The sequence below is a fragment of the Python bivittatus genome, unplaced genomic scaffold (assembly GCF_059951505.1).
Source record: "Python bivittatus isolate LINGU-HERP-01145 unplaced genomic scaffold, Pbiv_v1 ctg000190_np1212, whole genome shotgun sequence".
In the NCBI taxonomy this organism is placed as follows: Eukaryota; Metazoa; Chordata; class Lepidosauria; order Squamata; family Pythonidae; genus Python; species Python bivittatus.
In genome coordinates this window covers 19,994,533-20,021,745 of record NW_028277042.1, presented here as the reverse complement: position 1 = coordinate 20,021,745, position 27,213 = coordinate 19,994,533, and the positions used below count along the sequence as shown (strand labels likewise).

General features: G+C 48.4%; 1 protein-coding gene across 8 annotated transcripts in view; it reads left to right on the top strand.

Moving 5' to 3' along the window:
* GSE1 (Gse1 coiled-coil protein) overlaps positions 1-27,213 on the top strand; it is a 271,237-nt gene that overhangs the window by 157,460 nt on the left and 86,564 nt on the right. Inside the window, exon 1 of one of the 8 annotated variants that reach the window (XM_088136188.1) lies at positions 11,562-12,371. The exons of 6 other annotated variants lie outside the window; for them this stretch is intronic. In XM_088136188.1, coding sequence (XP_087992314.1) covers positions 12,335-12,371 — 37 coding nt within the window. In that variant the 5' untranslated portion in view covers positions 11,562-12,334. Of the gene's footprint in view, positions 1-11,561; positions 12,372-25,387; positions 25,532-27,213 lie in introns of those variants that run through there. One more of the 8 variants, XM_088136191.1, reaches the window with a different exon arrangement.

Below are 27,213 nucleotides of genomic sequence, written 5' to 3'. Positions count from 1 at the left end.
GTCCAGCTTTGTGTGTGTGTAGGAGTTGCACAAAGCCTCCAGACCATTTTCTTTCCTTTCCGCCTGCCTCTCCCGCTCCCAGACCCATGAAAAAAGAACTCGAGGGGTTCTTTTTCAAAATTGTAGCATTATCTGGAGTGTCTGAGTGTTTCATCTTTTTCCTGTCAATGAGGCATCTGAAGTGTGCTTTTAAGACAGAGCTGCATGATTGGTTTAGGCAATTCAGGGACCAGGATGAAGGCTGATGCAAACCTGGGGCGTGGGGAACCTTTAGGATTTCGCCATGGGGTGAAATTAACCACACACTGGTTTCACCATCTTCCCAGCCAGTGGTGTCTGAGCATGGCCTGGGGCTTCTCGAGAACCCTCGTGGGCTCTTTCTTTAACCTCTTGATGCTCCCCAACATTGGCATTTTCCAAGATGCTTCTGTTTGCCGAGGGATGGAGCTGGTCTTGGGGCACTTCTCCTGCGGTGGGCTCAACAGTGAAGTTTGCAGGGCTTCTGAAGCTCCCCTTGGAGCACAAGGCTCGGTTGGGGTTCCTGGAGGAGAACCATGGGTGACGAACAAGCCATGTTCCTTCCTTGTTTCAGTCTCTTCATCTCGTAATTACAGCCGTGTTTTATTCACGGGCTGGGTCAGGGGTCACCCCGGGACTGATTGATATAAATAACCCTTGTGGTCCTCCCTCTCGTGGGATGACACCTGGCCAAGCTGAAGATCTGCCAGTCGCGTTCTGGGCCTGGCTGCATTTCGAGTTGGATTTAGCAGTCCTGGATGATGTCTTCATTTGACTTAATCAGAGGTCAGCAGCAGACAGAAATCTTCGCGCAGCGTCTTTGCCGTAATGAACGTGCGAGGTGGCGTCTTGCTCCCTTGCGGGTTGATGAATCTTCGCCGTCTTGTCGGCTCCCGGACGTCCGCCGAAGCGGAGAAGCTCCTGTCTCCTCTCCAAATTATAGACTTCCAGGAGCTGAAAACTTTGGGAGGAGGGTGGGTGTGGGCGAGCCCTCGCTTTCTCTCCGAATGGCATGTTCCTTTGGCTTCGAATAGCATTAGAATAGCAGCATCTGCTTTTCTTCAGCAATTGAGACTTCATCTCTGCTCCAGGGAACCAAAACTAGGAGGACAGGGCTGGTCAGAGAAGGCAAGGGCAAGTTTAACTTCAGGGTGCCCTCTGAAGGGCAGGGTGCCGGGCGTAGCTGGATTCATCTTTAAATTCACTAGGAAGAGTTGGCTCCTGAGCCTCTTGGGAAAACGTTCCCAGTTTTTCATGGGATTCTGCATTTTCTCAGAATTTCTGGCTGCTGGATCAGTTGAAACTAGGGGCGTGAACCTCCAGCTAACAAATGGCAGGATACAGGCAGTGGTGCTGCGTGGAAAGATTTTCCCTGCATTTTTTCCCCTGCTGGTTCTCACGAGTTTGAAAAAAGAGACATTTCCTTTTTGACATTTCTTTCCATGAAGAGAACTGGGTCTTGCACTTATTTAATCAAAGGTTGTATGCAAGTACCCTGTTCCCATTGTTCAGTGATCTGTCTAGCACAGTGTTCCTCAACCTTGGCAACTTGAACATGTGTGGACTTCAACTCCCAGAATTCCCCAACCAGCATGCTGGCTGGGGAATTCTGGGAGTTGAAGTCCACACAACTTCAAGTTGCCAAGGTTGAGAAACACTAGTGGGGTCTGTAGCTTCCCCAGCTTTCACACTTCTTGGGAGGGAAGATCTATAGAGAGACCTCCCATGAGCCTTTTTTCCCATCTCCAACAGAGACTGAACTCAGAAACACAACTAAAAGAAATTTGAAAAGAATTCTCAAGCAACCTGAGAACAAGGTAGAAAAACAGAAGTTGCTTCACAGGAAGAAAAATACTTCTGAAATAGCTGGAGAGATTTCAGTGCAAAGTTCATCTGCATGAGGGATGTGCTACTTTGCTTATTTTGCGGTTTTGGGAAACTGGTTTTGTCATCATGGGAGTGGCAGGGATGATCAAACTAAAGCCTAACAACCACCAATTTTATTCTTCCACCACTGAATAACTTACATGACTCCCTCCCCCATGCCTGGGCCACCTTAGGGGCTAGCAGGTGTTCTGTTGCAAAATGGTGGAGACCACACTTCTCAAAAAACTAAACTTTAGGCCTTTCCTACTATTTCTGCTTTTTCAGCCCATCTGTGGAAGGCCAGCATCCACCCCAATCTTGCTTGTAGAAAACTAGCTCCTCTAGATGGGACTTGAGCCATTAGTTAGAAAACTCATAAAGAGGCTACAGTAGAGCAGGGATGTTGGGCCGATGCTGGTTAACATTTTGAAAACCTCTTGGCTTACTTGACAGAAGGCAGCCTTGGGCAGCTCTTCCTAAAGATTGGCAGTGGGGAGTGGAAAAGGATGAAGGATCAAGACTTAGAATATAAAGGTTGGAAGAGACCTGAGAGGTCATCCAGTCCAACCCTCTATCCAGAGCAGGTGCCCATTACTACAGCATCCGAGACAGATGCCATCCAACCTCTGCTTCAACAGCTCTAGCAAGAGTCCACCACCTTCCAAAGAAGCTTGCTCTGTGGTTGAACATTTTTCTGATGTCCCACCAAAATCTGTTTCCTTGCAATTGAAGCCCATTGTTCCTCGTCGTCTCTTCTGGAACAGCTCTGAACAATTCTGCCCCATCTTCTACGTGGCAGTCCTACAGACATTTAAAGACCGCTATCGTGTCTCCCTGCAGCCTTCTCTTCTCCAGGCCAAACCTACCCAACACCCCCAACCATTCCTCATAGATTTTTCCCTTCCAGTTGAACAGAGCAGAGTAGGCTGTCATAGGCCTTGCCAAGCTGCTTTCTGCAGATCCAGGATGAAAGCCTGGTTGTTCCACCACTCTTTGGCACTGCTGGGTGGGTCGATGAAGGGGGAGGGTGCAGATAAACTTGCCCTGTCCTCATCTACCCCGGACTTTGAAAAATGCATCTACCTGCCAGCTTTCTTCTTCTTTCTCTGTGGTTGCATCCATAAAAACAACAGTATTCAACATCACCTAGCATTGGTAAGCCAGTAAAGGCTTTGAAATGGTTGTCCACTGTACGTGCATGCTCTGTCACCATCTCCGCACCCTCACTTCTGCCAGAGGACTCCCCATGATTTGGACAAAGGCCTACTCTAGCTTTGTCACGCTGAGCTCTTTGAATAACCACAGATAGGAGTCCTGATATGCTTCGTTCTGCAGAAACTCCAGCCCAGCTTGGTCAGCGAGGGATTTGTCTGAGCTCCGGGAACTCAGACAGCTGATGATGGAGGGAAGAGAGAGAAAGAGTGTTTGTTTTGCTTCTCCATCCCATCGGCTTTGTGCATAGATGTGCTGAAGGAACGTTGCTACTTGTTCCGTGTGTTTGCCACTATTCTGTAGTGTTCATTTTGCCGCCACAAGTCGCTGGAAAGAGATAGAGTTGTAAATATCATCCGAGGGAGCCCCATAGCATCTTTTGTGAGTTCTGGGCCTTCTGGCAGAAAGGAGGGGCTGGAAGTGTGCCCGCTGTTCAGGGAGGTGCCAGGCAGATGCTGCAGAAGAAGGTGTGTGCCATCTGAAAGACTGCTGCCTGTTTTCCCCTGCGGCACCCAGATCTTTTGCTCTCCCTTCTGCAGTGGCACCGTCCTCCACACCAGAGGGCGCTTGGGGGCCCTGCCAGGAGGAGTGGAAAAGCTAGTTAATATTGTAATTATTGTGGTGGTGAAGGTGATTAATTACAGCACAGAAGGGAGGAGTGGGCTGTGAGCCTAGGAGCGTAAGGGAACCTGGTTGTCTGAGGTCAAAATGTTCATTTAGTCCTCCAGTCTCTTTACCATGATGACCGGCCAGGTACTTCTAGGAAACGAACAAACAAGAGCAGAGAAGCCTGGGATGTTCTCCAGCAGGTGATCTAGAGCAGGACATGGAGGCTCTACTTAGTTCATAGACCTTGCAGGAGGTTATTGTCTCTCATGAATTCATCTTTTAACACCATGTAAGTCTGTGGCCGTCCCCACCACTTCCTGTAAATTAATTCTATCTAGAGTGAGAAGCATTTTCCCCTTGTTGCCTAAAAGTTTTATGAGGTGGCTCTGGGTTGATGTCTGCCTTGTCTCTTCCACTCTCTGCGTGTCACACAAATATTTTCTGTCGTCTTCCCATCTTTTTGCCCCACTCTAACAATCCCAAGCAGGGGTCTACTGGATAAATAATGGCTGGGAAGTCATTTGTGTTTAGTCCACTAGAACTTCTAGCCTTCACATCTGAAACGTGAGGTCAGGTCCCTCCCTGTCCTGTTGGTCTCTGGCTCGGTGGACTTTTGGAGAGATTCATCACATTTATCTTCTGCCTTTCCTCAAGGCCACAGACCGCTTGCTCCCTGCTTTATCTTCCAACCAGCTCTTGAGACAGGTAAGATGAGAAATCACCCCCAAGGCTTCCAGTGAATTTTGTGGTTGGGTACAGATTGGTTCCTGGTTCTCTAGGGTCCCTGGTCCAACACTTGAACCACACCACCATTCCAGCTCTGCGGGATGGTTGCCACCCATTCTACATCATTACCTAAAACATTCAAGAATTTGACCAAGCTGTCCAATGCTCCTCTTGGCTGACTGTGAAGTGATGGGAGCTTGTGGCTGTTGCTCAGGGAACCCAGTTAAATGCATGTCAGGGATTGACTATTGTCATCATCATCATGATCACCATCATCAACAAAAATAGCAACAATGATCATTTCTCTCCTGCTCATTCTCAAATCTCTAGGCCAGTGTTTCTCAACCTTGGCAACTCTAAGATGTGTGGACTTCAACTCCCAGAATTCCCCAGCCAGCCATGCTGGCTGGGGAATTCTGGGAGTTGAAGTCCACACATCTTAGAGTTGCCAAGGTTGAGAAACAGTGCTCTAGGGTTCCCACGACTGTCCAAAGAGTTTTCACATGATTTTAATAAGACAGAGAAAATGTTGAGAACCAACATGGGTAGCGGCAAAGGAGCTGGACCAGGAGTAGAAAAACCCAGATTCTGCTCCTCCCTCAACCACAGAAGCCAGCTGGGTGACCTTGGACCAGTCCCTCCCTCTCAGCCTTATTCAGGGTCAGGCTCTGTGACAAGCCAGCTGAAAAATGAGCCCCTCAACGCATGGCGAGCTTTGCTGTGTGAACTGAGCGGAGCCTGCAAGCGGGAGTCAGAAGAAGAACAATCACAGAGGAGACTAAATTACAAGTCTAGTCATATCCGTGCCACGTGCAGCCTTCCCTACTAATACTAGGAGCAATCTCTCTCACTCTGGGCACATTTGGCCAGGGTGTCACAAGTGTGACCAAAGCCCACCTTCACCCCAAGTATGCTCCCTCTATTTTAGGCAAGCCAGATCTCTTATCTAGAGAGTACCTTGCAAGCCACCATCTTATTGCAGCCTACCAACTAAGAGAGTCCTGCAGTGTGTTCCAGTACACTTGGGATATGTCCAGAGGTCGCTGGGGAAAGAGCAAGGGAAGTTTTCTGGTTGGCCTTCAGGTCCATCCCACAGAGGGCTTTCCAGCAAGGATGTCCCTCCATCCCTTGAGCACCCACCAACTCATTTCTGTGTGGTGGCTGTTAAACCTTCTTCCTGCTGCAAAGGGAAGAGAAGGCAGGCCTGCCTGGGTGAAATAATACAGCAAGGAGGCAGGGAGGGCTCCAAGCTGGCACAGCACAGGGGCAAAACTGGCCATTCCTGAAAAACAAGTGAAGGAGTTGCCACCTCTTGTCCTCTGCTTTCCTGCAATTGGCATCTCCCCTGAGGACATTGTGCTAATCCGTGCATCACGGATGGCAGCACCCTCAGGGAGTGCTGTGATCACTCTGTGGAGAAAAGAGGTGGGCGTGAGGAACCCTCAATGCCACTTGTGGGGTAGAGGTGCCCAGGAGTTTAGGGATCCTCCTGCTTTGGCATTCTGGGGTAGCAAAACAGTGATTTCCAGGTTCGGCCTTTTGGATACACCGGTCTTCCAGGAAGTTGAATGATGGACGTGGATCTTAGGAGATTCCTTGCTTGGCTTAAGCAGCGTCATGATTATGTGTTTAATAATCAGGGTGTTTGATCATAAAGTAGTAATTTATGTGTCTCAATCGTTCCTTCTTATACTGTGATAGATTGGGTTCTCTTGGACCAGAGGGTGAGCCCCTTGGAGTCAGCTTATGACTGAAGTAGCCTGTAAGCTTTTGTAATAGATAAACAAAGGCATTAATTAAAGGGGTATCCCAGCGGTAAGCATTGCCATAGTTCTTTCCAGCAGAAAAGCGCTTTCCCCTTTGGGTTTGTTGCGGTTCCTGGGAATAATGGAGAAAGCACTTAGTGTGCACTTCTCAGCAGGGTTTTGTCTGCAGGAATCTGGCTCGAAGGGCTGGGTGAGCGTCCCTTCCCCATCTTTCCTTGACCTTCTGAGCTCAGACGTCTGATGGGCACGGGAGCCCTGCCCAACTTAGGCCAAGCAAGAGTCACGTTGGAGATCAGTCGGCTCCTCCTCAGAGAAGTGTGTCTCCTCTTGAGCTTTACGTAATTAGAACGAAGAAGGCGCCAGCCCAAATTGGCAGAGAGCCCCTCCCTCTGTTCCTGTTCAGTGATTGGCCTATAATTGCAGGTTTATTGGCTGTACAGCTATTGTGTAATGACATGTTTGCAAATTAATTTTTATGGCTCATGCCATTAGCATATACGGTAGAGGAGGGGTTAGTATTAATTACCACCGTTGTTAGGGTAATCCTGGCGAATTAAAAACGTATAAAAGGATGACAGTTGAAGGCACCACGGGATCGGGAAGGTGGGTGGGGAAGCATGGGTGCATGATTGGCATCCGCTGCTGAAGGAAGTGCTCTGGAGGTGGCTGTTGGTGGTGGAACAATTGGGTGGGTGGGTGGGTGAAATGGGAGTGCCAGGGGAAGGCAACATTCAGCTTCTCTTCCTGGTGATGGAGATCATCTTGAGGAAGCAGAGGGCTCTGAACTGGATAACATCCCAGTGAAGGTTCCCTTGAAGAGGAAGGAATGTGCCCAGACAGCGCCCAATGAAAGGTTTCAACTGCAGTACCAAACTGTGGTTTATTAGACAAACCATCATTGGCCTGGTTGGAACAGTCTGCTAGCTTACCGGTGGACTGGTAAGTGGCTTAGTGCAGTGGCTTGAACCCAGCCAACCCAGTAGATGTCTGTCTGGAAGATCCGGTGTGACTCGACTGCTAAGCTTGCTCATCGCCTGAGTTTGTACCCGGGTTCAGTGGTTTCCTGGCTTTTGGGGAGCATGTTTGGTGAGCCTAGCCAATTGTGATTTATTCAGCAAGTCATAGTTAAGGGCCAAGCATAGTTTAGTGCATCGTTTAGACACAGAGAGCGTCTTCAGCGTCGGGAAGAAGATCCTGTCTGTTCTTCATCGTAAGACGTTCACATTTTAGACACACTGCCCAGTTCTAGAGGCTACATCAGTTTCCAAATCATTTGCCCATTCCAGAATCGGGTCTCAGGGCTGGCACACAGAGAAAAGCATGGGAAGATTCCCCTCAAAGGATGTGCATTTCTCTGTGGCTGCACTGGAACTCCAGCATTTTGGGGCTTGGGGTGAAAATAGGGAGCGTTAAGGAAGTGTGTGTGCTTTTGCTCTGTGTGATCTTAAGGATTCTCTGAATCCAAAAGGGCAGCGCCCCAGGGATCAGTTTTGAAGGGACAGCCTGGAAAGATCTGAGTCATCGTGGTGCCCTCAGTAAAACTCTCCTGGGATCTGATAAAGGGAGTTGATACGTTCCACTATTTGTTTAAGGAAAAGACTCGCTCCCTCATGTCAAACTCAACTCCTGGTGCCTTAGGGAGGCCGCCTTGTAGTTTCTGGTCCCATCCAAAGACTCGCCTTGCACAACCCTGCTAGTTTCCAAGACGGACCAAGTTCAGCTTGATGGTGCCACCTGATTGAACACTACAGGGCAAAACAAAATTCACATGTTCAGAAACCCCTTCAAATTTGGTTTTTACTGTCAAGGGCATGATCCTTCGTTGCCTCTGCAAGAACAAGAAACTCTTTCCTTAATATAAATACTGATGCAAGATGTTCAGCTGCCTCATTTTGAACGTGCATCACATTTCCCTGAAAGTTCAAGCCGCTGCACTTGCGGCTTGGTGGTCAACGTTTTGTGAAAGGGCAAGTTCTCACACAGAAGTGTCCAAGTTAGATGTGATGCTAAGAGACTCATGAGTAAAACAGACCCAACTTAGTTTCTCAGGGTCTGATCTGGATGGTCCTTAAGTCCTTTGGGTGCCCGGATGGATTTTTCTTTGGCCTCCTCACCAACGTTCTGACTTTTCTCAAAGTCCTCTTTCCTCCCATCCAGTCTGTAGCCTCTGGACATGCCTTTTGCTCATCTGCCGAAAGTAAGCAAGTCTGGGTCAGCATGGATGGGGGACTCTTTTATCCCCATTTGCCCTCTGCAGAGGAAGTTTCCACAAAATATATTTGTAAGTTAACTGCTGGGGTTCTTCCAATTTCTTTTCGCTCCCGAGAGCTGTTAAACGTTTGGTAGATTCCTGCAAACCTAGTTTACTAGAGGCTACGATGGGACAGAGGTCTACTTCTTAAGCAGCATAATTTCCTCCCTCCTGACTTTCTGTTGCTGTTTGGTTACAAAAATTGGTTTCCTGTCCCCCCCCCGCCTCTCTTTTGAATGGCCCTCCAGTTTGGAGGGGTGGAGAGTTTTCCAACTGGCGAGAACGGTGATGCCGTGAAGTTGCCTGCTTCGTTCCAGTTCAGAATGCCCTCTGAATGTGGGAGTTGGGTTGTAGGCCAGCTGGAGACGTACCCTCCTTAGCAGTTTTTGCTTTGTGGCCTTTATTTAAGTTTCTCTGAAGTTTATCCTGTTGCCTTTTTAAAGCTTTTCTAAAGGCTGGTCATTATCAGCACAGGATGTGGCTTCTCTTTGCAGTGCAGAGATACTGCTCGCCTTCTTGAACTCCAGGCTTAAGAGGGGAGAACTCAACACACCAGAGAAAACACAGTGCTTTTTGGTCCCCAGAGCAAGCAGGTTGTGAATGCTAGCTGGTGCACCAACCTTCTCCACCACAACTTTTCATGCTACCACCTGAAGCCTTCTGTGGAGCTCCAGGGTTTGTCGCATGTGGCGTCCTACGCTTGCGGTCTAAATGAAAAAGACATTTTGTTCAGTTAAAATACTCCTGAATACTTAAAATACTTAGTATTGTTCTTAATTCTAGATGTATTATGTATTTTATATATATTTATAGTTTTAATGTTTTTTGTAAGTCGCCCAGAGTCCCCTATTGTGGGGGAGATGGATGGGGGAGAAATCCAACAATCCAACAAATAAAAAAGGATTTAAAATCCTTTTTTAATGTCTGCGGTGGCTCTTTTAAGGTGGTCCAATCTAGAACTTGTTCTTGCCCAGTTCTGTAATCTTTTTCCACCCGGCCAAAATGGAGAGGAGCTGATTCAGTTAGCCAGCCCTGCATGCCAAATGCATTTTTAATGCATTGCATCACAGCAGGTTGGATACTTTTGAAAAAAAGCTCTGTTTTCCGTTTCACGGGCTCTGCCTGGAGATTCAAGGATATCCTTTCTCTTTCCTCCCTGGGCCCACCACCTGCCTGATCCAAGAGGCTCTAAATCAGTGTTTCTCAACCTTGGCAACTTGAAGACGTGTGGACTTCAACTCCCAGAATTCCCCAGCCAGCATGGCTGGCTGGGGAATTCTGGGAGTTGAAGTCCACACGTCTTCAAGTTGCCAAGGTTGAGAAACACTGATTTAAATGCTGAAGGTTCCTGGTTTGCAAACAAAACTTTAAAAAGGAAACAGAGTTATCTGTGGGATCAGAAGCCTGGATGACCTTTGAACAAGCCTCCCTGCCCTGTTTTGTCTCGGGTGGGCTCATCTTAAGATGAGTTTCAGGGGGCCCTGGGGACCTTCTGTGACTCTACTTAAAACCCATAGTACACAATTCAGCTTGGGCAACAGGGCAACTGGTACATGGGAGAGACGGAAAGAGATCCAGGTCGGATGGAGGGGTAAAATCTGCCTTTGGCTCTCGGCTCGTGCTGCCAAACTGGAAGCTAAGAGGAAGGCGTGTGACCCCAGAGGAGAACAGCAGATGAGTCTGAAAGGGAGTTGGTTTCGCCGGGCTGCTAAGAATTGGGACTGGTTTGCTTTGAAACGGCTGCATCTTTCTCACTCCCTGGCCGGGCAGGGATTCTGGGGGCCCTGCTGCTTTTGGGGTGTCCAAACCAAGGGGCGAGCAAGAAAGGGCGTCCCTTGGGAAAAGCCAAGCCCCCCTCTTCTTCGTTTGCCACTCTGGAGGAAGAAGAACTGGCAGCAACTTCTGTGCGTGCGCGTGTGCATGTTTAGGGGGTGCCCCGTATGAAGGGGGGCATTTATTTGCATTGTCTTCTTTTTTTTCCTGGACCAGCAGCTGCTGTCCACGGAAAACAGACGCTCCGGAGGGGGGGAGGACGACACCCTGGTGGAGGAATAGGGAGAAGGTGGGCGGGAGGAGGAAGACTTTCCTATTATTTGCAGTTCCAGCCTTGCCCCCCCCCCCCACCACCACCACGGTTTTTCCTTCTCTTGCCCTGGAAGGCCAGAAGTGAAAAAACTCCGCCAGAGCCATCTGCTTGTCGATCCCTCGCCGTCTGCCTCTTCCGCCCCAGCTTTTTTTCCCCTCCCCTTTTTCTTTTCAAGAGGCATTTTTTACATTCCTTCTTCCTTTTTTTTTTTCCTTCCTTTTTTCCCCTTTCCCCCCAACCCTGCCCCCCTCCCTTGGCGTGAGCATTAAGAAGATGAATGCGAAAAGACCGGCTGACCCACCCCGGCGTGAAAGCGCAGGACGGTTCATCTTCCAAAGAACAGATGCTCGATGCTTTCGCTGCTCTCGCTCTTTCATTAGGAGAGACAAATTTGCTGTCAGTTCGCCAGATTTCCAATTTACCGATAATGATTCTTGCATGAAAATTGATCGGAGGGGGGGGGGGGGCTCTGCTGCCGCCGCCGCCGCCACAACGCTCCATTCTCTTCCCCGCTCTTCCTGCCGCGCGTGCCTTCTTGAGCTGGAGGGAGCGTTGGCTGCCAGCCTTCCTCCTTCCTGCTTGCTCTTCCCTCCTCCTCCTCCTCCTCCTCCTCCTGCGGTTCCTCCTTTCCGAGTCGCGGGTGGGACGGAGTGCCAGGGCCATATAAACCTCCGAGGCAGCCCCTGGGGAAGCGGTGCCACCTGCTTCTTGGGGACCCGTGGTCCTCCCTGCCCTCTGGGGCTGGCTCGCTCCGGACCTGGCGATCTCCCGCAGGACCCTCCGGGAAGACCCTTCGGTGCCGCGCATCCTTCCCACACCGCCCGCCCTCTGCCGCCACCCTTTCTCCACCCCTTCTCCCTTTTGTAAACCAGTAGCTAAGGAGAATGCTAAAACAAAGCCTCATTTCTGCTTGACAACCACCGCGCGCACGAGAGAGAGCGCCAACTCCAGTTTGCTTCCTTTCTCGCCTTCGCTTCTGACAAGACCCCCCCCCCTTTTTTCCTTTCTAATTCGAGGCTGAACATGGAGCCCCTTTGAAAACAAACCCATTGACTCCCTCTCCCCCTCCTCCCTCCACACCCCCTACCCTTGACATTCAAGACACTGAATGGAGGAAAGGCTAGTAACATGACAGGGGCTCTGATCTCCTTTTCTTCCCCTTGGTGGCTGTTTTTTTCCTCGGCGCTCTCCAAATGAGTAATCCCTAAAGGAGATTCTCTGGGTTTTCTTCTTCTTCTTCTTCTTCTTCTTCTGTTGTTGTTGTTGTTGTTGTTTTGTTTTATTTTTTTAAAGAAAGCAAAGAACAAGGAAAGAAAAAAAAACCAGACGAGCTGCAACCTTCCTCTGCCTTCCCTTGCTTGTTCTTTAGTTTCTCTTTCTCTGTGTTCGGTGTGTGCGTGTGCGTGTGCGTGTGCGCGTGCCTATTTCTCTCTATTTGCCTCTCTCTGGACTCAGAAAAAGGCAACGAGGAAGGTGGAAAGAAAAAGAAAAAAAGAAGGGAAAAGGGAAAAGTCCAGAAGACAAGCGGTGCCTGGCTAGAGCAGTTTCCAGAAGTGAGGCTGAGTGTTGGGCTAACACAAAATTGACTAAAAGACCCTTTTTATATCTGCTGTGATCCCGTTTTAATTTTTTCCCCTTTAATCCAGGTGCAGCTTGTTTTTGCTTTGCTTTTTAAACAGACTCCTCTGAGTCATTTATTATTATTTGTTATTCTCCAGCTGCTTTTTTTTTTTTTTAATTGCTGCATTTGGGTTTTCGTTTATTTTTTCTTCTGGATGCCTTGGGTCAGTGACCTAAACCATGTTTGGACTGAAACCACCACTCTATTACTTACCAGGTAAGGTGGCTCTTGATGTTTTATTCCTTCCTTCCTTCCTTCCTTCCTTCCTTCCTTCCTTCCTTCCTTCCTTCCTTCCTTCCTTCCTTCCTTCCTTCCTTCCTTCCTGTTTTTCTGTTCTATTTTTCCAGCAGTCTGGTCCTTTGCAGGCTCAGTCAGTCATCCCAAAGAAACTTTTCTTGAATGTAAGGGGTTGATGCTTTCTGCTCTACTTCTGGGAAGTGCAGCCTGGTTTTGATCTGAAGTAGCGTTGGGGAGCCTCACGGGGGGGGGGGGGTGGGATGGTCGGGCTTAGAGGGGCTTGCAGATTGGCAGCCGTTGGCAGAGGGTTCGAGCTGGGCATCTTGGTGCCCTGCTGCCTGCTCTTCTGGGTTTGGCAAAGGGCGGTTTGGGGAAGAACGAAGGTGTTCTCGCGCTTGCCGTCCCCTTGGCAGGAACATGGACGTGGCAGATAATCCTGCCCCGGTGCCACAGCGGGGGAGTACATTGGAGGAGGTGTGGTGGGGTCATCATCTTCGGAGGTGACGGGCTGGTGTCCGTAGGTCCACCCCAGAGGGGCTGCAAGGCTGACCCTCAGCCCAGCCCTCTTCCGTTCCAAGTGCTGTGCCATTAGGGCATCTGGGGGGTTCACGCAGCCCTTGGGGTGCCTAACATCCCTTGTTCCCTTTGTTCACCATGTTTGGCTCCCTAAGTGGTGTGTCTTGTTTTATTCAGGAGCGTGAGCAGAAAAAGCACTTTAAGTAATCTAAGGTGAATTAAGAAGCATGGTGTGAAGTTACTTTCCAGTTGGTGCCTAATATTGTTTCACGGATGAGTAAGCTCTGATCATGAAGCAGGAAGAGCCAAAGTGGTTTGGAGGCTGGATGGTTGCTGTCGCCGCTCCCCCCCTTCCTTGTTTGCTTGTATTTCTTTCTTTCTTCTACAGCCTCCCCCGTCCTCTTGATCGGCGGGGGGGGGGGGGGGGGAGCTGTCCCTGTTGAACCGTTCCCCTTCTGAGTTGGCCCTGATACTCAGCGGAGAGCTTTTCTTCTCCCCAAAGCGAACCAACAGCTTGGGTCTCAACTACCATGAATGCAGATTAGAGGATCTTTTCAACGCAGAGGCTTTGGGGGGAACAAAACACAGGGGCGGGAGTGAACCTGGAGAATGTTCTCGCCTCCCCTTGCTTGAGTTGGCTACCAAATGGATCCACTCCGGTGCAGCAGGAGTGCCTAGAGCAGTTGCTGAACAGCCTCCCTCGGTGGCCGTCTGCTGAGTGGCTCTTTCCGTGGTTTTGCAGGGGGTGTGGGGAGGGGGAGGAAGGAGCTCTTCCCCCTTCCTTGGCCACCCCTATCATCTCACACCAGCTGTGGTTTTCTCAACCCCGCCGATTGTGCAGGCTTACTATCAGGAAGTGCCTTTTCCGTGTGGCAGTTGGTTCCAAGAATTTAACTTTTCTTTCTTTTTTTTCTTTCTCCCCGTGTAAAGCACGTTGCGGCCGGGGAAGAGTTTCCGACAGGGTGAGCAACCACGATGAATTTGTAAATAGCAACAAGACTTTGGAAGCACGCTAAGGGTTCGGGCGCTTTTTTCGTTCTGGGGCTCACCACGTGACCCCTGTTACCGTGTGCCTCTTTGGCTTCTTGTCAGCCTTACCAGGTAGATCAGACAGGAAACACGACCAGATGTTCTAATTCTACTTTATTGTACGGCTGCATTCACAGAATCTTGCAAGTCTGAAAGTACAAATCTCCCACCGTCTCCTTTACAGCCTGAGAAACTAGGGAGGGCCCCTTCTGAGCCTCTTGCCCTGCCCAGTATCCAGCTGTGGGCTGTGCTCCCTCTTATCTGACCATTCCTTAGGCAGTGTCTCCATGCCCAGTCTCCCAAGGTCTTTCCCACATACCATTACACCTCTTCAAGTCAGTTCCGTCATAGATCTGATTAAAGTCATGTCGTAATAACATTTTTGGCTTGCCAAAGGTTGCCTTAAGGGAGGCGACTTTGGCCACCTTTGGGAGAGCAAATTGAACAAGCAATGCTCGTGATGCAGCGGAGTGCGCAGGTGAACAAATCTAGGTCAACTTCCATGTTGACTTAGCTCCCCTGCAAGCTGATAAGATGTCAATGGCTTTGATGGGGCAGGCCTTCTCCCTTCCCACCCACCGACGTACTTGATCAGTATCATGGCATTTGTTTGTCCTATAAAGTCAGGGCGTGATGAAATCTGTGGTAGCAAGCCAACTCTAATCAGTGGTGTGCCACCTTCCAGTGAATGAGTTTTGCCCAGTTCCCAGTGTGTGTAAATTGGTTATCTTTTTAACATAGTTCCTCAACATTCGCAGGGTCAGCGTCTGGCAGAACTCACTTGAGAGAGATTTCCCAGTTATAAGCTTACCCTAGGGAAGATCAATCTGATAGATGCTTTGTCCTGTAGTAGTGCTACTCTTGTAGTTACTGAATGATGCTTATTTTTCCCCCCAGTGTTAAATGTGTTGTCTCCAACAGTAGTGTGCTGTTGTTGCAAACAATAAGAATGATTATTTGGATTTCAACTCTCCTAAGCCCTAACCTGCATTGCCATTGGCAAGAAACTGTGGTGTTTCAGTCCAAAATATCTGGAATATAACAGTTTGCTTATCCCTAACCTGGGCTGTATGTGTTGTTGTTGCTGTTGTCTCTGACTGAGGTTTAAGCTGGGACTGTGCTCAGAAAAAAAATATACAGAATTGCAACTTAATTTTTCTTTCCATAAGTCTGAGAGTGTTTATAACATGATCCTTACGGGCCTCTAGAAAGTGGTTTGCTTAATCAACCTGCAGTTGTAGAAAGTTGTGAGTTGCATCTTTCACATGGGGGAAGGGTGTTATCCTGCTGGCCAAGAGAGAAAGAACCTTTGATTGGAACTGGGTATCTTCACGGGGAACCCAAAATATCATGCTGGTTTTTTATTATTGGATTTGGGGGACCTGATCTTTCTCACCATCCACTGAAGTTCTCTTTCTCAGCCCTGGGATGGGTCAGCTCTGCCAAGTTGAGGGCTATTCTGGAGGAGAGCAGAGGGTGAATTGAGAAGACTGAAAGTTTCTAGATGACATCATCAAGGGTGCTTCTGTATTGACTGCACTCGTGTGTTATGCTAAACCAGTGTTAACCATGATGGAATAAACCAAAAGCAAGTCAGGAATTGTGGAAGGCTTAGATGAGACCAAAATGAGCCACAGAAATATATCCTTATGAAAGGTTGAATTAAACAGAAATTGAAGTTAGTAATCCAACAATAAACCATGGTTTCAGACCATAATTTACTGGTAAATAAAACCATGGTTGTCTGTATAGCACACTAAGCCATATTACATCTTACATGATGTGTGAGCAAAGCCATGATCTTCTACACAGAAGGCCTATAAATAAAAATCCTGTCTGTCTTGGAGGTTTACCCAGGGCAGAGGACTTCAGTAGAAGAACCTGGCACTTGTGAGGTCCCCACCACCACCACCATTTTTCCTTCCAGAGATAAGCTGCCATACTTTGCTACTGGCTTGATGCCAGTAAGTACAGCCACTGATGGAGTCCCCACTTCTGTGGAGGTTTCTTGGTTGAGAAAAGTATGAAAGGGTGGTCTGATTTGACCCACTATTGGAGCCCCGACTGTAATAGGTCCTTGCTTTTGTGTCCCAGCGTATTTTTGCTGCCTTCACCTTGCTCTCTGACCCAATAGTGTAATGTTTTTTAATGCTGGGCCATTTCATGAGGACCACAATCATTGACAGAGCAACTGCTCTTCTTCCATCTGTCTGTCTGCTTGAAATGGAGCAGGTGGTCTCATGTCACTTGCTTACCTGAATCTGGGATCAGGCCTGGCTCCCAAACCTGGTCAGCTTTGATGGGAAACTGCAGCTTGCCAGTTCCCCTCAACTTGATGCCTTGACCCCAAAAGGTGACTGGGAGGTCTCTGCGGATTGAGTGTGAGGGACATGATGGTCCTGTGGTTCAGCCCTTAGTGCAGAAGCAGTTTCAATCAATAGCATGGAGGACTTCTGCTCAGTCCCAGGTGTGGTGATAACATTGATGCCCTCCCTGTCACACACTAGAAGAGGACACCCAAAGCTTTGTCAATATCCTGATGAAATCCAGCTCTGTTTTGATCTTGACACCTGAGACAGGTGAGATGGTGAGGATGCTGAAGTCTTCAAGAGCAGCTCCAAGTAGAATCCACTGTATAGAGTAATGCCAGTATAGAGTAATCTATACAGAGGCAAGTATAGATTCCTGTCTCAAGCAGCTCACAGGCACCCAGTGCCACCTACTTGGAGCTGCTCTTGAAGACCACTCAGAAGCTTCAGTTAGTGCAGAACTCTGGCAAAAATGTTAATTCAGGAGCTGGCTGAAGGACTGCAACCAGGTTTTGTAGGGCATGGGTCTCTTTGTGGTGGGAGGAGGGGCTCAGACACCTATATTACCTCTTAACCCCCCCCCCAAACCTCCAAAATCCAAAAAAGGAGGGAAAAAATGGAGGAGGCAGCATTGCTGGGGCTATTCATCCTCCTAAGCCATGTGCTTTGCACCCCTTTTAATTGGGCGGTAATTCTATCACTCCAGTTTTAAACTGGCATCGTTAGTTGTCCAGGTCAAGGTACCACGAGTTGCTCTTAAGGGCCAAGAGGGTTTAAAACCCAACTTCTCTTAAAGTCTCTCCCAAACTACCATGACTGCCATGTAGAATCTTTGGCTTTGCATTACCAAAGGGAGGAATAAACATGAACGCATCTACAAAAGGGAGGAAACTTTTAACAGTGGTATATCCCCCGATGGTCCCCAAAGAGGTATGTGGGCACCGACCTTGCATTCTTTCCAACAGTAGGCTAGACTTCTTGTATGAAGGGTATTGTTGAATTGCAATTCACTTGTATCACAGTAAGAGCCTGTTGTACACTTTGGGGATCCATTAAATAAAGGGCAGCTTATTTTATGATTGTTTATTTTTATGACTTAGATTTCTTGGCTAATCTAAATTTTGATTTTAGTAACAGTTAAATATAAATACGGCAGTCCTGAAAGTGCTAAAGTATTAAACTGTCATGAAACTATCTTTGTATGTGTTTAGTTCAAGTGGATATATAAGTATAAAAGTGAGGATTTGGTTTTTCCAGTGGAATAGTTTGTACTTTCTTTTAACGTTGTCTTAGATTACTCGGCAAGCTTTTCCATGTAGTAGCTGTGTTTTGTATTTGCTATGTATTTTCTTTTCTTTTTCTATCTCATTCTTTTCCTTTCAATTTTTTTTTTCTCTTTTAAAGAATGCTTAAATAATTTTAAGGACCAATGGGGAGGAGAAGGGGTTTTCGATGTGCAAAACTGGTGCTGGAACCAACAGTCAACCGTAATATAGCTGTATGCACAGCAGGACGAAGGACACTAGAGGATCTTGGCTGGATTAGTTCAAAGGCCCAGTATTCTGTTCCTGATGTTCATTGGGCTATGATGCTGAAAGTAATATTACGCGTATTATCTCTGAAGATGCTTAAAACAGTGGGGCCAAGAGACTTCACCTGTAGCACTCAGCACCCCTTTTGTGGGGGCAAAGTTCTTGGCTATTTGGGGGAGTGAGGAGAAAACTTAGTGTCCTAAGCTGTGCCATGGCATAAGGCACTCATTTTGTCCCTTAAAACTTGCCAGCCCCCCAATGGTGTGGGCCATGCCTCTTGGAGAGTGGGGCCCCTTGGCATTGCTCCACAAAGCCTGGCGTTGCCCATTCTCCTTCAAGCCCCTGAAATGACCCCTTCCATGGGCTTCTCCCTCCCTCTTTGTGGTGGGCACGAAGCCCCGTGTGGTTCTTCGGAAAGAGTGTGCCCTTGCTTGAAGGCCAGCCACGTGGGTGGTGACCAGGTAACTCGTGGTAGTGAGTTCCATACCCTAACCATTTTTTAAATGTCTCAAAGTCCCACCGTTCTGCCTTGATGGATAATCCCAACTTCTGAATATTAAGCGAAGGGGCCCAAACTTTGGTCTGTCTGTGCCACTGGGATCTGTTCCACGCTTGGACGATGCCCACTGTCCCTTCTCCTGACCTTGTTACAATTTCATAATAATCACCATGTTTGAAGTAGTAGGAAAGCCGGCAGGTTTTCTTTCTGTGGGGGTTGAATGTGCTAAACAGCTGTTTCTTTCCAAACTGGGTGTGCCAGGTTTGGGAGCAGGGTCTGGGGCACCTTTATTGTTGGGGACCTACTATGTCAGCGATTAGAAGGTTATTTTGAACTAGACTGCAGAGGAATTCTGATGCTAATATATCCCGTCCCTCTTAAAAACATTTTTGTGTTATAGGGAAAAATCTGTGTTTGTTATACGTACAGCTCTTTTGCTTCTCTCTCTTGTCTTGACAAACCCTTTCCTCTCTTTGAAGATGACAGAACCTGAATTGCATTTTTTGGCTTTCTCAGCACCTGAAACAGAAGTCAGTGAAGACTGTCCCTGGTTTTGTCCTGTAAAAACCAGGTGGGAAAGGCTCTGGAGAGGCTCCTGGGCAGGTGCAATGAGAATTGTTATTTTTTCGTTCTGGCTGCTCTCCCAGCTACCTCCTCCATCCTTCTTTTTTATTCACACGCTCCAATCCAACAGGAATTGTTGTGTGAAACTTCTCTGTTCTACTGTAATTGTTGAACGTTGACTTCTGCTTCCCTGTTAAAACCAGCCAGTGCTTAAGCTAGAGAGAGGTCAGGCTATATGGAGAAAGGACACCATTTTAATGAATTTCCCAGAAACTCTAAAGTACTCAAACTCCTCCTAATTCAAGACTACTACTACTCCTCTTCTTCTCCTTCTTCTCCCCCCCCTCCTCCTTTTCCTTCTTTTCTCCTCCTCCTTCCATCCATCACGTAGCCTGGTTTCTTCTCTGGAGCACCAGAGGAGAGGTGGAGTGGAAGCAGAAGGGAAAGTGTCAGGCTGTGAGGACCAAAGCAATTAAAGAAAATTATGCACCATTCCAGGCTATCAGAAGATGCGAGAAATGCTAATCACACAGGTAGGGTCATAACAAATAGAAATTTCAACCTTCACCAGGTTGGATAGAGCAGAGGGAGCGACAATGAGAGATGTCTCCCACTGTAGAAAGAGCCACCAGGCATCGTAATTTTCTCCATCTTTTCAGAGGTTTAGCTAGCAAAGCCAGTCGCGGGCGTCTCACACGGCCTCCTCCCTTCTCTTAATTACCCCCGCAGGTCAAGAGGGTGAGGGCTCCTGATCACACTACAAATGGGTTGTGAGACCAGTCAGGGCAGCTCTTTACATTTTGCCTTTGGGGCAGTTTCTGAACCGAAAAGGCAGAGCTAACGCTGGAAATGGCTGGCTGGAGCTCCCAGTTGTTACTGCATGCTGAAGGGCTCTGATGGGTCATGGCTGGCAAGGGCAGGAAAGAGAAATGGAGTTCACTTGGATGTTCAACCTAAACTTCTGTTAAGCAGCTCCTCTACTGTAGACAGCAGGGCAGCAGTAGAGGACCTGCTTAACAGAAGTTTAGGTTGTAGGGCTTGGAGAGGTCCTTCACTGCTTGACCAGATCTGCTCCCACAAGCTGAGCTCTTTACAGATGTTTGGATCTTTAGAGCCTGTCTGTTGGTGAGCATTCTGGGAGTGGATTCCTCACATCTGGAGGGTATCCAGGTTGGGATATCTCCTTGTGCTCCTGTAAGTACAATTTGACACAGACCTGTTTTCCCCCACCCTGTATCTCCTCCTGGACTTGTTTGCCTCTCTGGTTTGCTCTTAAGACCAGATTTCCTTAAGGCTGAACATCCTGACATTTTGTTTTAGGTTATGAGCCATCAGGGGGAAGTGTGTTACCAATAGCTAAAAAAGACTGAAGATTAAAAAAAAAAAACCTATTTGGTGATAGTTATTCTGTCCTTGGAAAAGACAGAATAGAGAAGGTTTAGATGGTTGGTATTCTTATAAATGTGGACCCTGAACTTGGAGATCTCCTGCCCTCAGACTTGCAGCTCAAGGTTTGATTGAAGCCTGCGAAGACCAGAGTTGGCTCCATGGATGTTCTCGTCAGAACATCTGGAGGGCACCAGTTGGAGAAGTTGGTGAAAGCTGCTTTATTGTACTTCTTGATAAACTCTAACCTTCTATCAGTTGCCTCTATAGGTTTATATTCCACCTTTCTGTTGAAACCATATCTAGAGAGGCTTGTTGAAGTAAGAGTATATGTTGAATGTTGTGTTTCTCCCAATTTTAGTTCCTTTCCCATGCTCCCCTCTCAGACACTGCTATCTCAGGTCCTCATGTGCAGTCTGTCATGGTTCCCCCCCCCCCCCCAACCCACACATCTGATGTTTTGCCGGAAAATAACTCTGAGCATTTTGAAGTCAAGTGGTCCAGCATGGGGGGACGTTGCTTCACTGTAGGGCAACCTTCCAATGGCAACCTGTTTTCAGGGTCATTTGATGACAGTGCCCGTTTTCAAGCTGGGCTGCTTGGGAGGGGCATGTTAGAAACTGGTGCCCCTCTCCAAGCTGCTTCCATCTTTCTGCATTATGGGGGAAGGAATTTGGATATCTGAGGCTTTGGACAGTAGAGAGGGCGGAAGGAGAGAGAGAAGAGGGAGGTGAGATTTCTGCTTTAACTGTGCTCTTAGAAGAACGATTTCATCGAAGCGCTTCCATCTCTCTTCTCCCTCCCCCCCCCAGTTTCTTTTCTCGTAGCCAATTCCCCCCTTTGCAGAAGAAGAAAGGTGACAAGGAAATGCATCTCTGAGCTGTTGTCAGCCCCCAAACTGTTTCTCCAGCACAGGGAGGCTGTACTCAAATTACCTTCCCAACCACTCCAGGTCATATAGCGCAGTGAGTCATTAATAAAAGGAAATTGCAATCAGATTCTATTCCGCACAAGAGGGGTGAGGAAGGGAGCATTAACAATGCCATCAGCATGCTGACTGGGGCTGGTTTCAAAGAGACCCAAATTTGTTCTAAAGGCTTGAGTGAGAGCTGGGAAAGTGTGTGTGTGTGGGGGGATCCTTTATCTGGGGAGATCAAAGGCAATGCTTGCAAGTTTTCTCTCTTGAGGAAGAATAGAAGGTTGCCAGCAAGCTGGAGAGTGATGATAATTTGATTTGGCAGCAAAGCTGCCTTTTCTGGTCCTCTGAATTTGCTGTGGGTCAGGCTTGGCTGCAAGGCTGCGATCTGTTCTAGGCCACAGCCTTTGACTTGCCGCTGTGATCGCCTCCTCTTCTCCCTCCCTCCCGTAACCCTGCTAGTGGGAGGAGATTGGGCAGAAAAGAAAGTGGGGTTGGGTAGGAGATGAAGAAGGGGGTGTTTTGCTCTAGGAAGTGCGAGTCAGTAAGTGCAGGCGTAACCCACGTGCACGCACAAACACAGAGCCACCTCTGCAACCGAAGCAGAAGCACCCCCCTGCCCCAGTTGCCATAAGTGTAGACAAGAGGTCGTAAGTGCAAGTCCTTCTGAGTCCAGAGGTCTCCCCTTTGGGGTGACTTGCTTGGCTCATGAATCCCATCGGAACAGCCTGGTCCAGCTGTCTCCCTCAGAGGCCCAGGGAAGGTTTTGGAGGGGCCCTGCTGGACCACAAAGTTGGAGGTGGCCTCCTGATCCTGCAAAGGGGGAGCCACCGCGTGGGTTTTCTGGGAAACGGAAGCGGGTTGACAAGGCGAAGGCACCCCCCTTGGCCAACGTCCATTGCAAGGCCATTTATCTCTCCAGAAATGCATGTGGTTCTTCCCCTTTTGAGGACACCTGAGGTTTTGCCACTGGAACGTGGCCTCCCTCAGCCCTTCATCTTGCTTTGCATCCCTTAGCTGCCCCCTCGATATATTTATTTATTTGTTTGTTCTGGCAGGTATTCTGTATCTCCCACTTCAGTTCACCCAGGATTAGCTCCATATTAACCCCACACTGAACACACATCCTTTCCTTCCCGGCAGGTCCTAAATTCCGTTGGCATGGCAACGGTGTCAACCACTTTTGAGGGTCTCTCTCTCTCCCCCCCTTTTCTTCCCCTGTGATAATTTGACAAGGGGAGGGGGGAGAGGAAGAAAAGGGGAAAACATAAAAGGAAGAAGCGAAGGGAGAAGGGGAGGGAAAAAGCAGTGGATCTTCTTCAGTGGTCTAATTACCACGAGAGGCAGATGGGTAGGGAAGAAGTCGCTTTTATTCTCTCTCTCTCTTAAGTGTGCCCCCCCCCCCATTCCCCGGAGCTGGAAGGTGACAGAAGGACGGCTGTGACCTGCTGGTGGTCAGGCAGAAGAAATCAATAGCCTTGCAAAGGGTGGAAGTCTTTCTTGGCACGCCTTTGCAGAAGAAGGAATGCCAGTCTCCATAGGCTTCTTGGGCATCTACCATTGTTCAGGCCTTTTGCGTCTCAAAGCAGTCCCCCAGCCTCCCTCCTAGATGGGTCAGGACCACAGTTCCCAGCATCCCCCATCAGTTGGGGATGGGCAGTAGGTTTTTAGGGCCAAGGAATATCCACTTTTGCCAGCATATTCAGGGGAGACTGAAGGCTGTTTCTTTCCAGGTTTTACATGCACATCTAACAAAGCAAAGGCCAGCTTCATTGTACTGCCCAGAATCTAGCAGAACAGTTGTTAGCTCTACACGCAGCTTGATTGATTGATTATGTATCTGTGTGGTGGCTAAAAATCAAGACTGACTTGATGGGACATTAAGTTGGTGTTGTATCTTGGCAGCCACAGAGATAGACCTTATCCAGGATCTGTCCCCAAATCCTTGAACATGACCCTTCAGATCTTCTAATAGTGCTATTGTATCAAGTCCATCTGTCTTGCTGCTGGTCATCCTCTTCTTCCCTTCCTTCCACCTTTCCCAATATTATGAACTTCTCAAGGGAGCTGGGTCTTTGCATTGATTGATTGTTTATATGCCATCAAGTCAGCATTGACTCTTAGTGACCACAAAGATAAACCTTCTCCAGGAGCATATGTCTCTAACCTTGTCCTTCAGGTCTTCCAACGGTGCACCCATCGCCATTATATCAAGTCTGTTCACCTTGTTGCTAGTTGTCCTCTTCTCTCTCCTTCCACCTTTCCCAGCAATATGGACTTCTCAAGGGAGCTGGTTCTTTGTATAATGTGTCTGAAATATAATTAGAGAGTTTGATATACATTTGGAAATGCTCGGTCTTCAGATCAGAGATGAATGGGTTGAATTAGAAGGAGAAGATATTAATTTAGGTTCCTGCCCTGAGCTAGTGGTCTTTCCTCATCCAAGGATTGCAAGTTTTGATCAAAAGTTGAACTTCCCTGGAAGTGGGCCAGATATAAATGAAATAAATAAATGCGGGGCAATATAAATGAGGTGTACGATTGCAAGGACATCTGCTGTGAAATAGGGCAGCAGGCACCATCATTGTACTGTATATGAACAATGCTGGAGAGAGAATGTATTTCCTTTTATGTCCCACAGTGGGCTGTAAACAAGACATGGCAGAAATTGGGAATGCTCTCCCCATATCTGGGAAATAGGAAGAGAAACACTGCCTGGCTTCTGAGGGCAGTTGTAAGGTATCAAGAGACAAGAATGCCCTCCAGCATTACACTTGTCATTCTCTCCCAAAGTTGATTTTATCTGCTCTTCCGTCATCCTGAAAAATTCCTAGAATTTTCTCACTTGTTCTGTTCTGCCAAGGCTGGCTGCCGAGGTCAGATCCTAAAGCCATCTGTATTATAGGAGAACCAGCCTTTACTTTCACCTTGCCTGTGGGCACACCAAGTTATGTGAGAGACATCATGTCCTTGTCCACTTGACCTGATGATCAAGGCAGGGTCATGCGTCCTCCCATGTACTAAAAGTCACTCTTAAGGGTTTTTCCCCACCTGCCTCTGCCTCTGCTACTTTGGAATGGTCACCCACCAGGATTACACTTGGAATCGGATCCCTTAAACCAGAAGAAAGCACTAAAACCACCTTTTATTTTCCATGGGCCCTGGCAAAATTGCTTTAATGTTGAAGGCATCAAGAACAATATTACTATAGGCACTGGACCTTTGGGTTTAGAGCTTCTTTTAATAGATGATGCGCTGATTCAGTGCTTTTCAAACTTGGCAACATTAAGATGGGTGGACTTCAACTCCCAGAATTCCCCAGGCAGCATTCTGGCAGGGGAATTCTGGGAGTTGAAGTCCACCCATCTTAAAGTGGCCAAGGTTGAGAAACACTGGAGTAGAGCACGTTTGCATTTTGGAAGGGCTGTGGCGTTGGGGCAGAGCACATCTTTGGCATTCAGAAAGGTGCCAGTTTTACCTCCAGATTTAGAAGGATCAGAGAGCAGGGGAGAGAGACCTGTATCTGAACCTCCAAAAAGCTGCTGAAGGACGCTTAGGCTGACTTGCAAATGAGCTCTGTGTGTCTGTGTGTGTGTGCACGCGCAGACACGCAGGCGACAAAGAACAGAAGTGCTTTCCGAGAGCAGGAGGAGGCAGACCCCTCTGACTCTTAAGAATGGCACAAAGGCACCAGGGACGTATTAGCAGAGCAGAGAGAAACGTTCTGTGCTATTTGCAACCCGGTGTTGTAGGGAGAACAGAGTTGTGGGTCCTTTTGTTTATGCAGAAGGCTGGAAAAACAGGGCCTTGGTCTTCCTGATGCCCTCACCTTATTATTTTGGTGCACTCCAACTCAACCCCGGCCATCGCTTATCCAAGAGGGGAAGTTTCCCATCGCCTCTCTCTGCGTGCAGGCATGAACAAGCCCTCCTTCCCTTCCCTCGCTCAAATGTCAGAGAGGTCGAAACAGGGTCCTGGCCCTGGAACAGAACTGGAACATGTGTGCAGACTTGAAGCCCGGCAGTCTTAGGCCCACCACAAATAGCCCGGGGCACTCTAATTTTGGCTGCGGCTGGAGATGACAATGTCTTTTACAGTTTCTGTTTACCCGGGGCGTGCCGTCTGAGTCATCAAGCCTGCTCTTTTGCTGGATCAACATTCTCCTTCCTTAATGAATTATTTAATTGGAAAGAAATGAAGGGTGCAGCCAACATTTTTCTCCCCCCCTCCTTTTCCAAATCTGGAGGAAAATGCTGGAGGGTTCTCTCCCTGCTTCCATGAGAAGTCATCCCCCTTCCTTTCCCCGCGGCGGCGTGGGGCACACACGCCCCGAGAACACTTTGACGAGTTAACAGAGCCCAGAGGAGGTACGGCTGAAGGTTCAAAATGTGAGTTTCTGCCTCCCCCCCCCCTTCCTTTCTTTTTAATAATAATCCTTTAAAGTTGTTTGACATCTGTAACAAACAGCTGGCGTCTTGTTCTGGAAGAATGTCCTTTTATTTCTGAGCAGGTTGAACTGCCATTAATAGTATAATTAGGTGATTATCACTATACAGCAGAAAACTGCTTAATTGCAGAGAGAGAGAGAGAGGGAGAGAAAGCGTATTTCTTGCATTTCCATCTCTCTCCCTCTTTTTTTTAATGGTTGCGTTTGTTTTAGTCTGCAGGAATTCCATACATTCCCTCCCCACCTTTTTGTCATCTGAGGCACCAATTACTAGAATTGCACCTGGCAGCTGCTAGAGGATTGCTGAATTTTGCCTCTGAGCATCATCTTATCAAGTGACAGGGACCCGGGGGAGGGAGGGGGCGTAGATCAATGATTAGGCAGAGGCTGCCTGTGCAGAAAGTTCAAGGTTGTGCTCGAGTTCAAGGATCCAGCAACAGGTGATTTATGAGTCCTTTGGTGGAGAACACAATTCTGGGCCGAGGGGGAAAGGGGCCGTGCTGACCTCAGAAGGGGCAAAGACTGCGGACTCACTTGTTTGCCATGGTGTCTGGCCAGCCCCCTTTTAAAACAACAGCTGAACAGGTGGTGATGGGCTGCGATCACAGGAAGACCTGGGTTGACTTCCATCCACAAGCCATTTGGGATCGCTGGTTGCACAGGTGTTAGATGTCCAGGTCTGGCTTGTGGATCGCGCCTTCTGGATTGACTTTTCCCAAGGGAGGAGTTATGCTTGTGTCACAGTCGCCGATTGTGACGCGTCTGTTCAGTAAATTCGGGGAGCACGTGGCCCAGAGAGTATTTGGGCCCAGGAGCCAGGTTCTCTTTTAATAGATGGCGAAGCTTGTCTTTCTCACCATAGTGACAGAGCCAGCCTCCCCCAAGGCAGCCTGATTCACCATTAAGGGGCTGTTAGGAGACATTTGGCTAAGCTCCCTTCCTAGCCGGTTCCACCTCTGGCTCCAGCCCTCTCCAGCCGTGCTGGGGCCTCCGTGTTCAGGGGTGGCATACCTCTGCACACCAGTTGCCAAGGGAGCCACGGCAGGAGCAAGCAACTACACCGATGCGCTAATTGTGGGTTTCCTGGAGGCGTGGTAGTTTTCTGCAGGGAAGCAGGTGGCCACATGTTCTCAGCTTAGTCCCTCTCCTTGTACCTCTCACCCCAATTTGAAGCGTTTTGCAAAACTGCAGCTGCCGGAGTAAGATGCCTTCAATTGCACAAGGCATTTGGGCTGCAGGAGCAATCCCCACATCCCTCGGAGAGGGGAAAAAAACCCCCAGCAACAACCGAATCCCAGCCACCCACGGCTCCAAGCTTGCGGCTTCTAAGAATCCACTTCACCGTAACTTGGCAGCGGGGAGATAAAGTCCTGAGATTAAAAGCCAGTCAATCAGATCCTATTGGCAAGAATCAAGCACAACCGTCTCTTTCTCCCCTCCCCGTCCTCCCCTCCCCACGACATACACTCAGCACAAAAAAGTCTGAACAGCTGAGCCGCTAACACGCAGGCGGCATGAAGAGATGAAAGCCTCTGAGCAGAACGTGTCTGTCTCGCTTGAAGAGGAGATATAAAAGGAGGCACCCAGCTTATTGTTCAGAGACCTGTTCCTTTAGCTACTGAA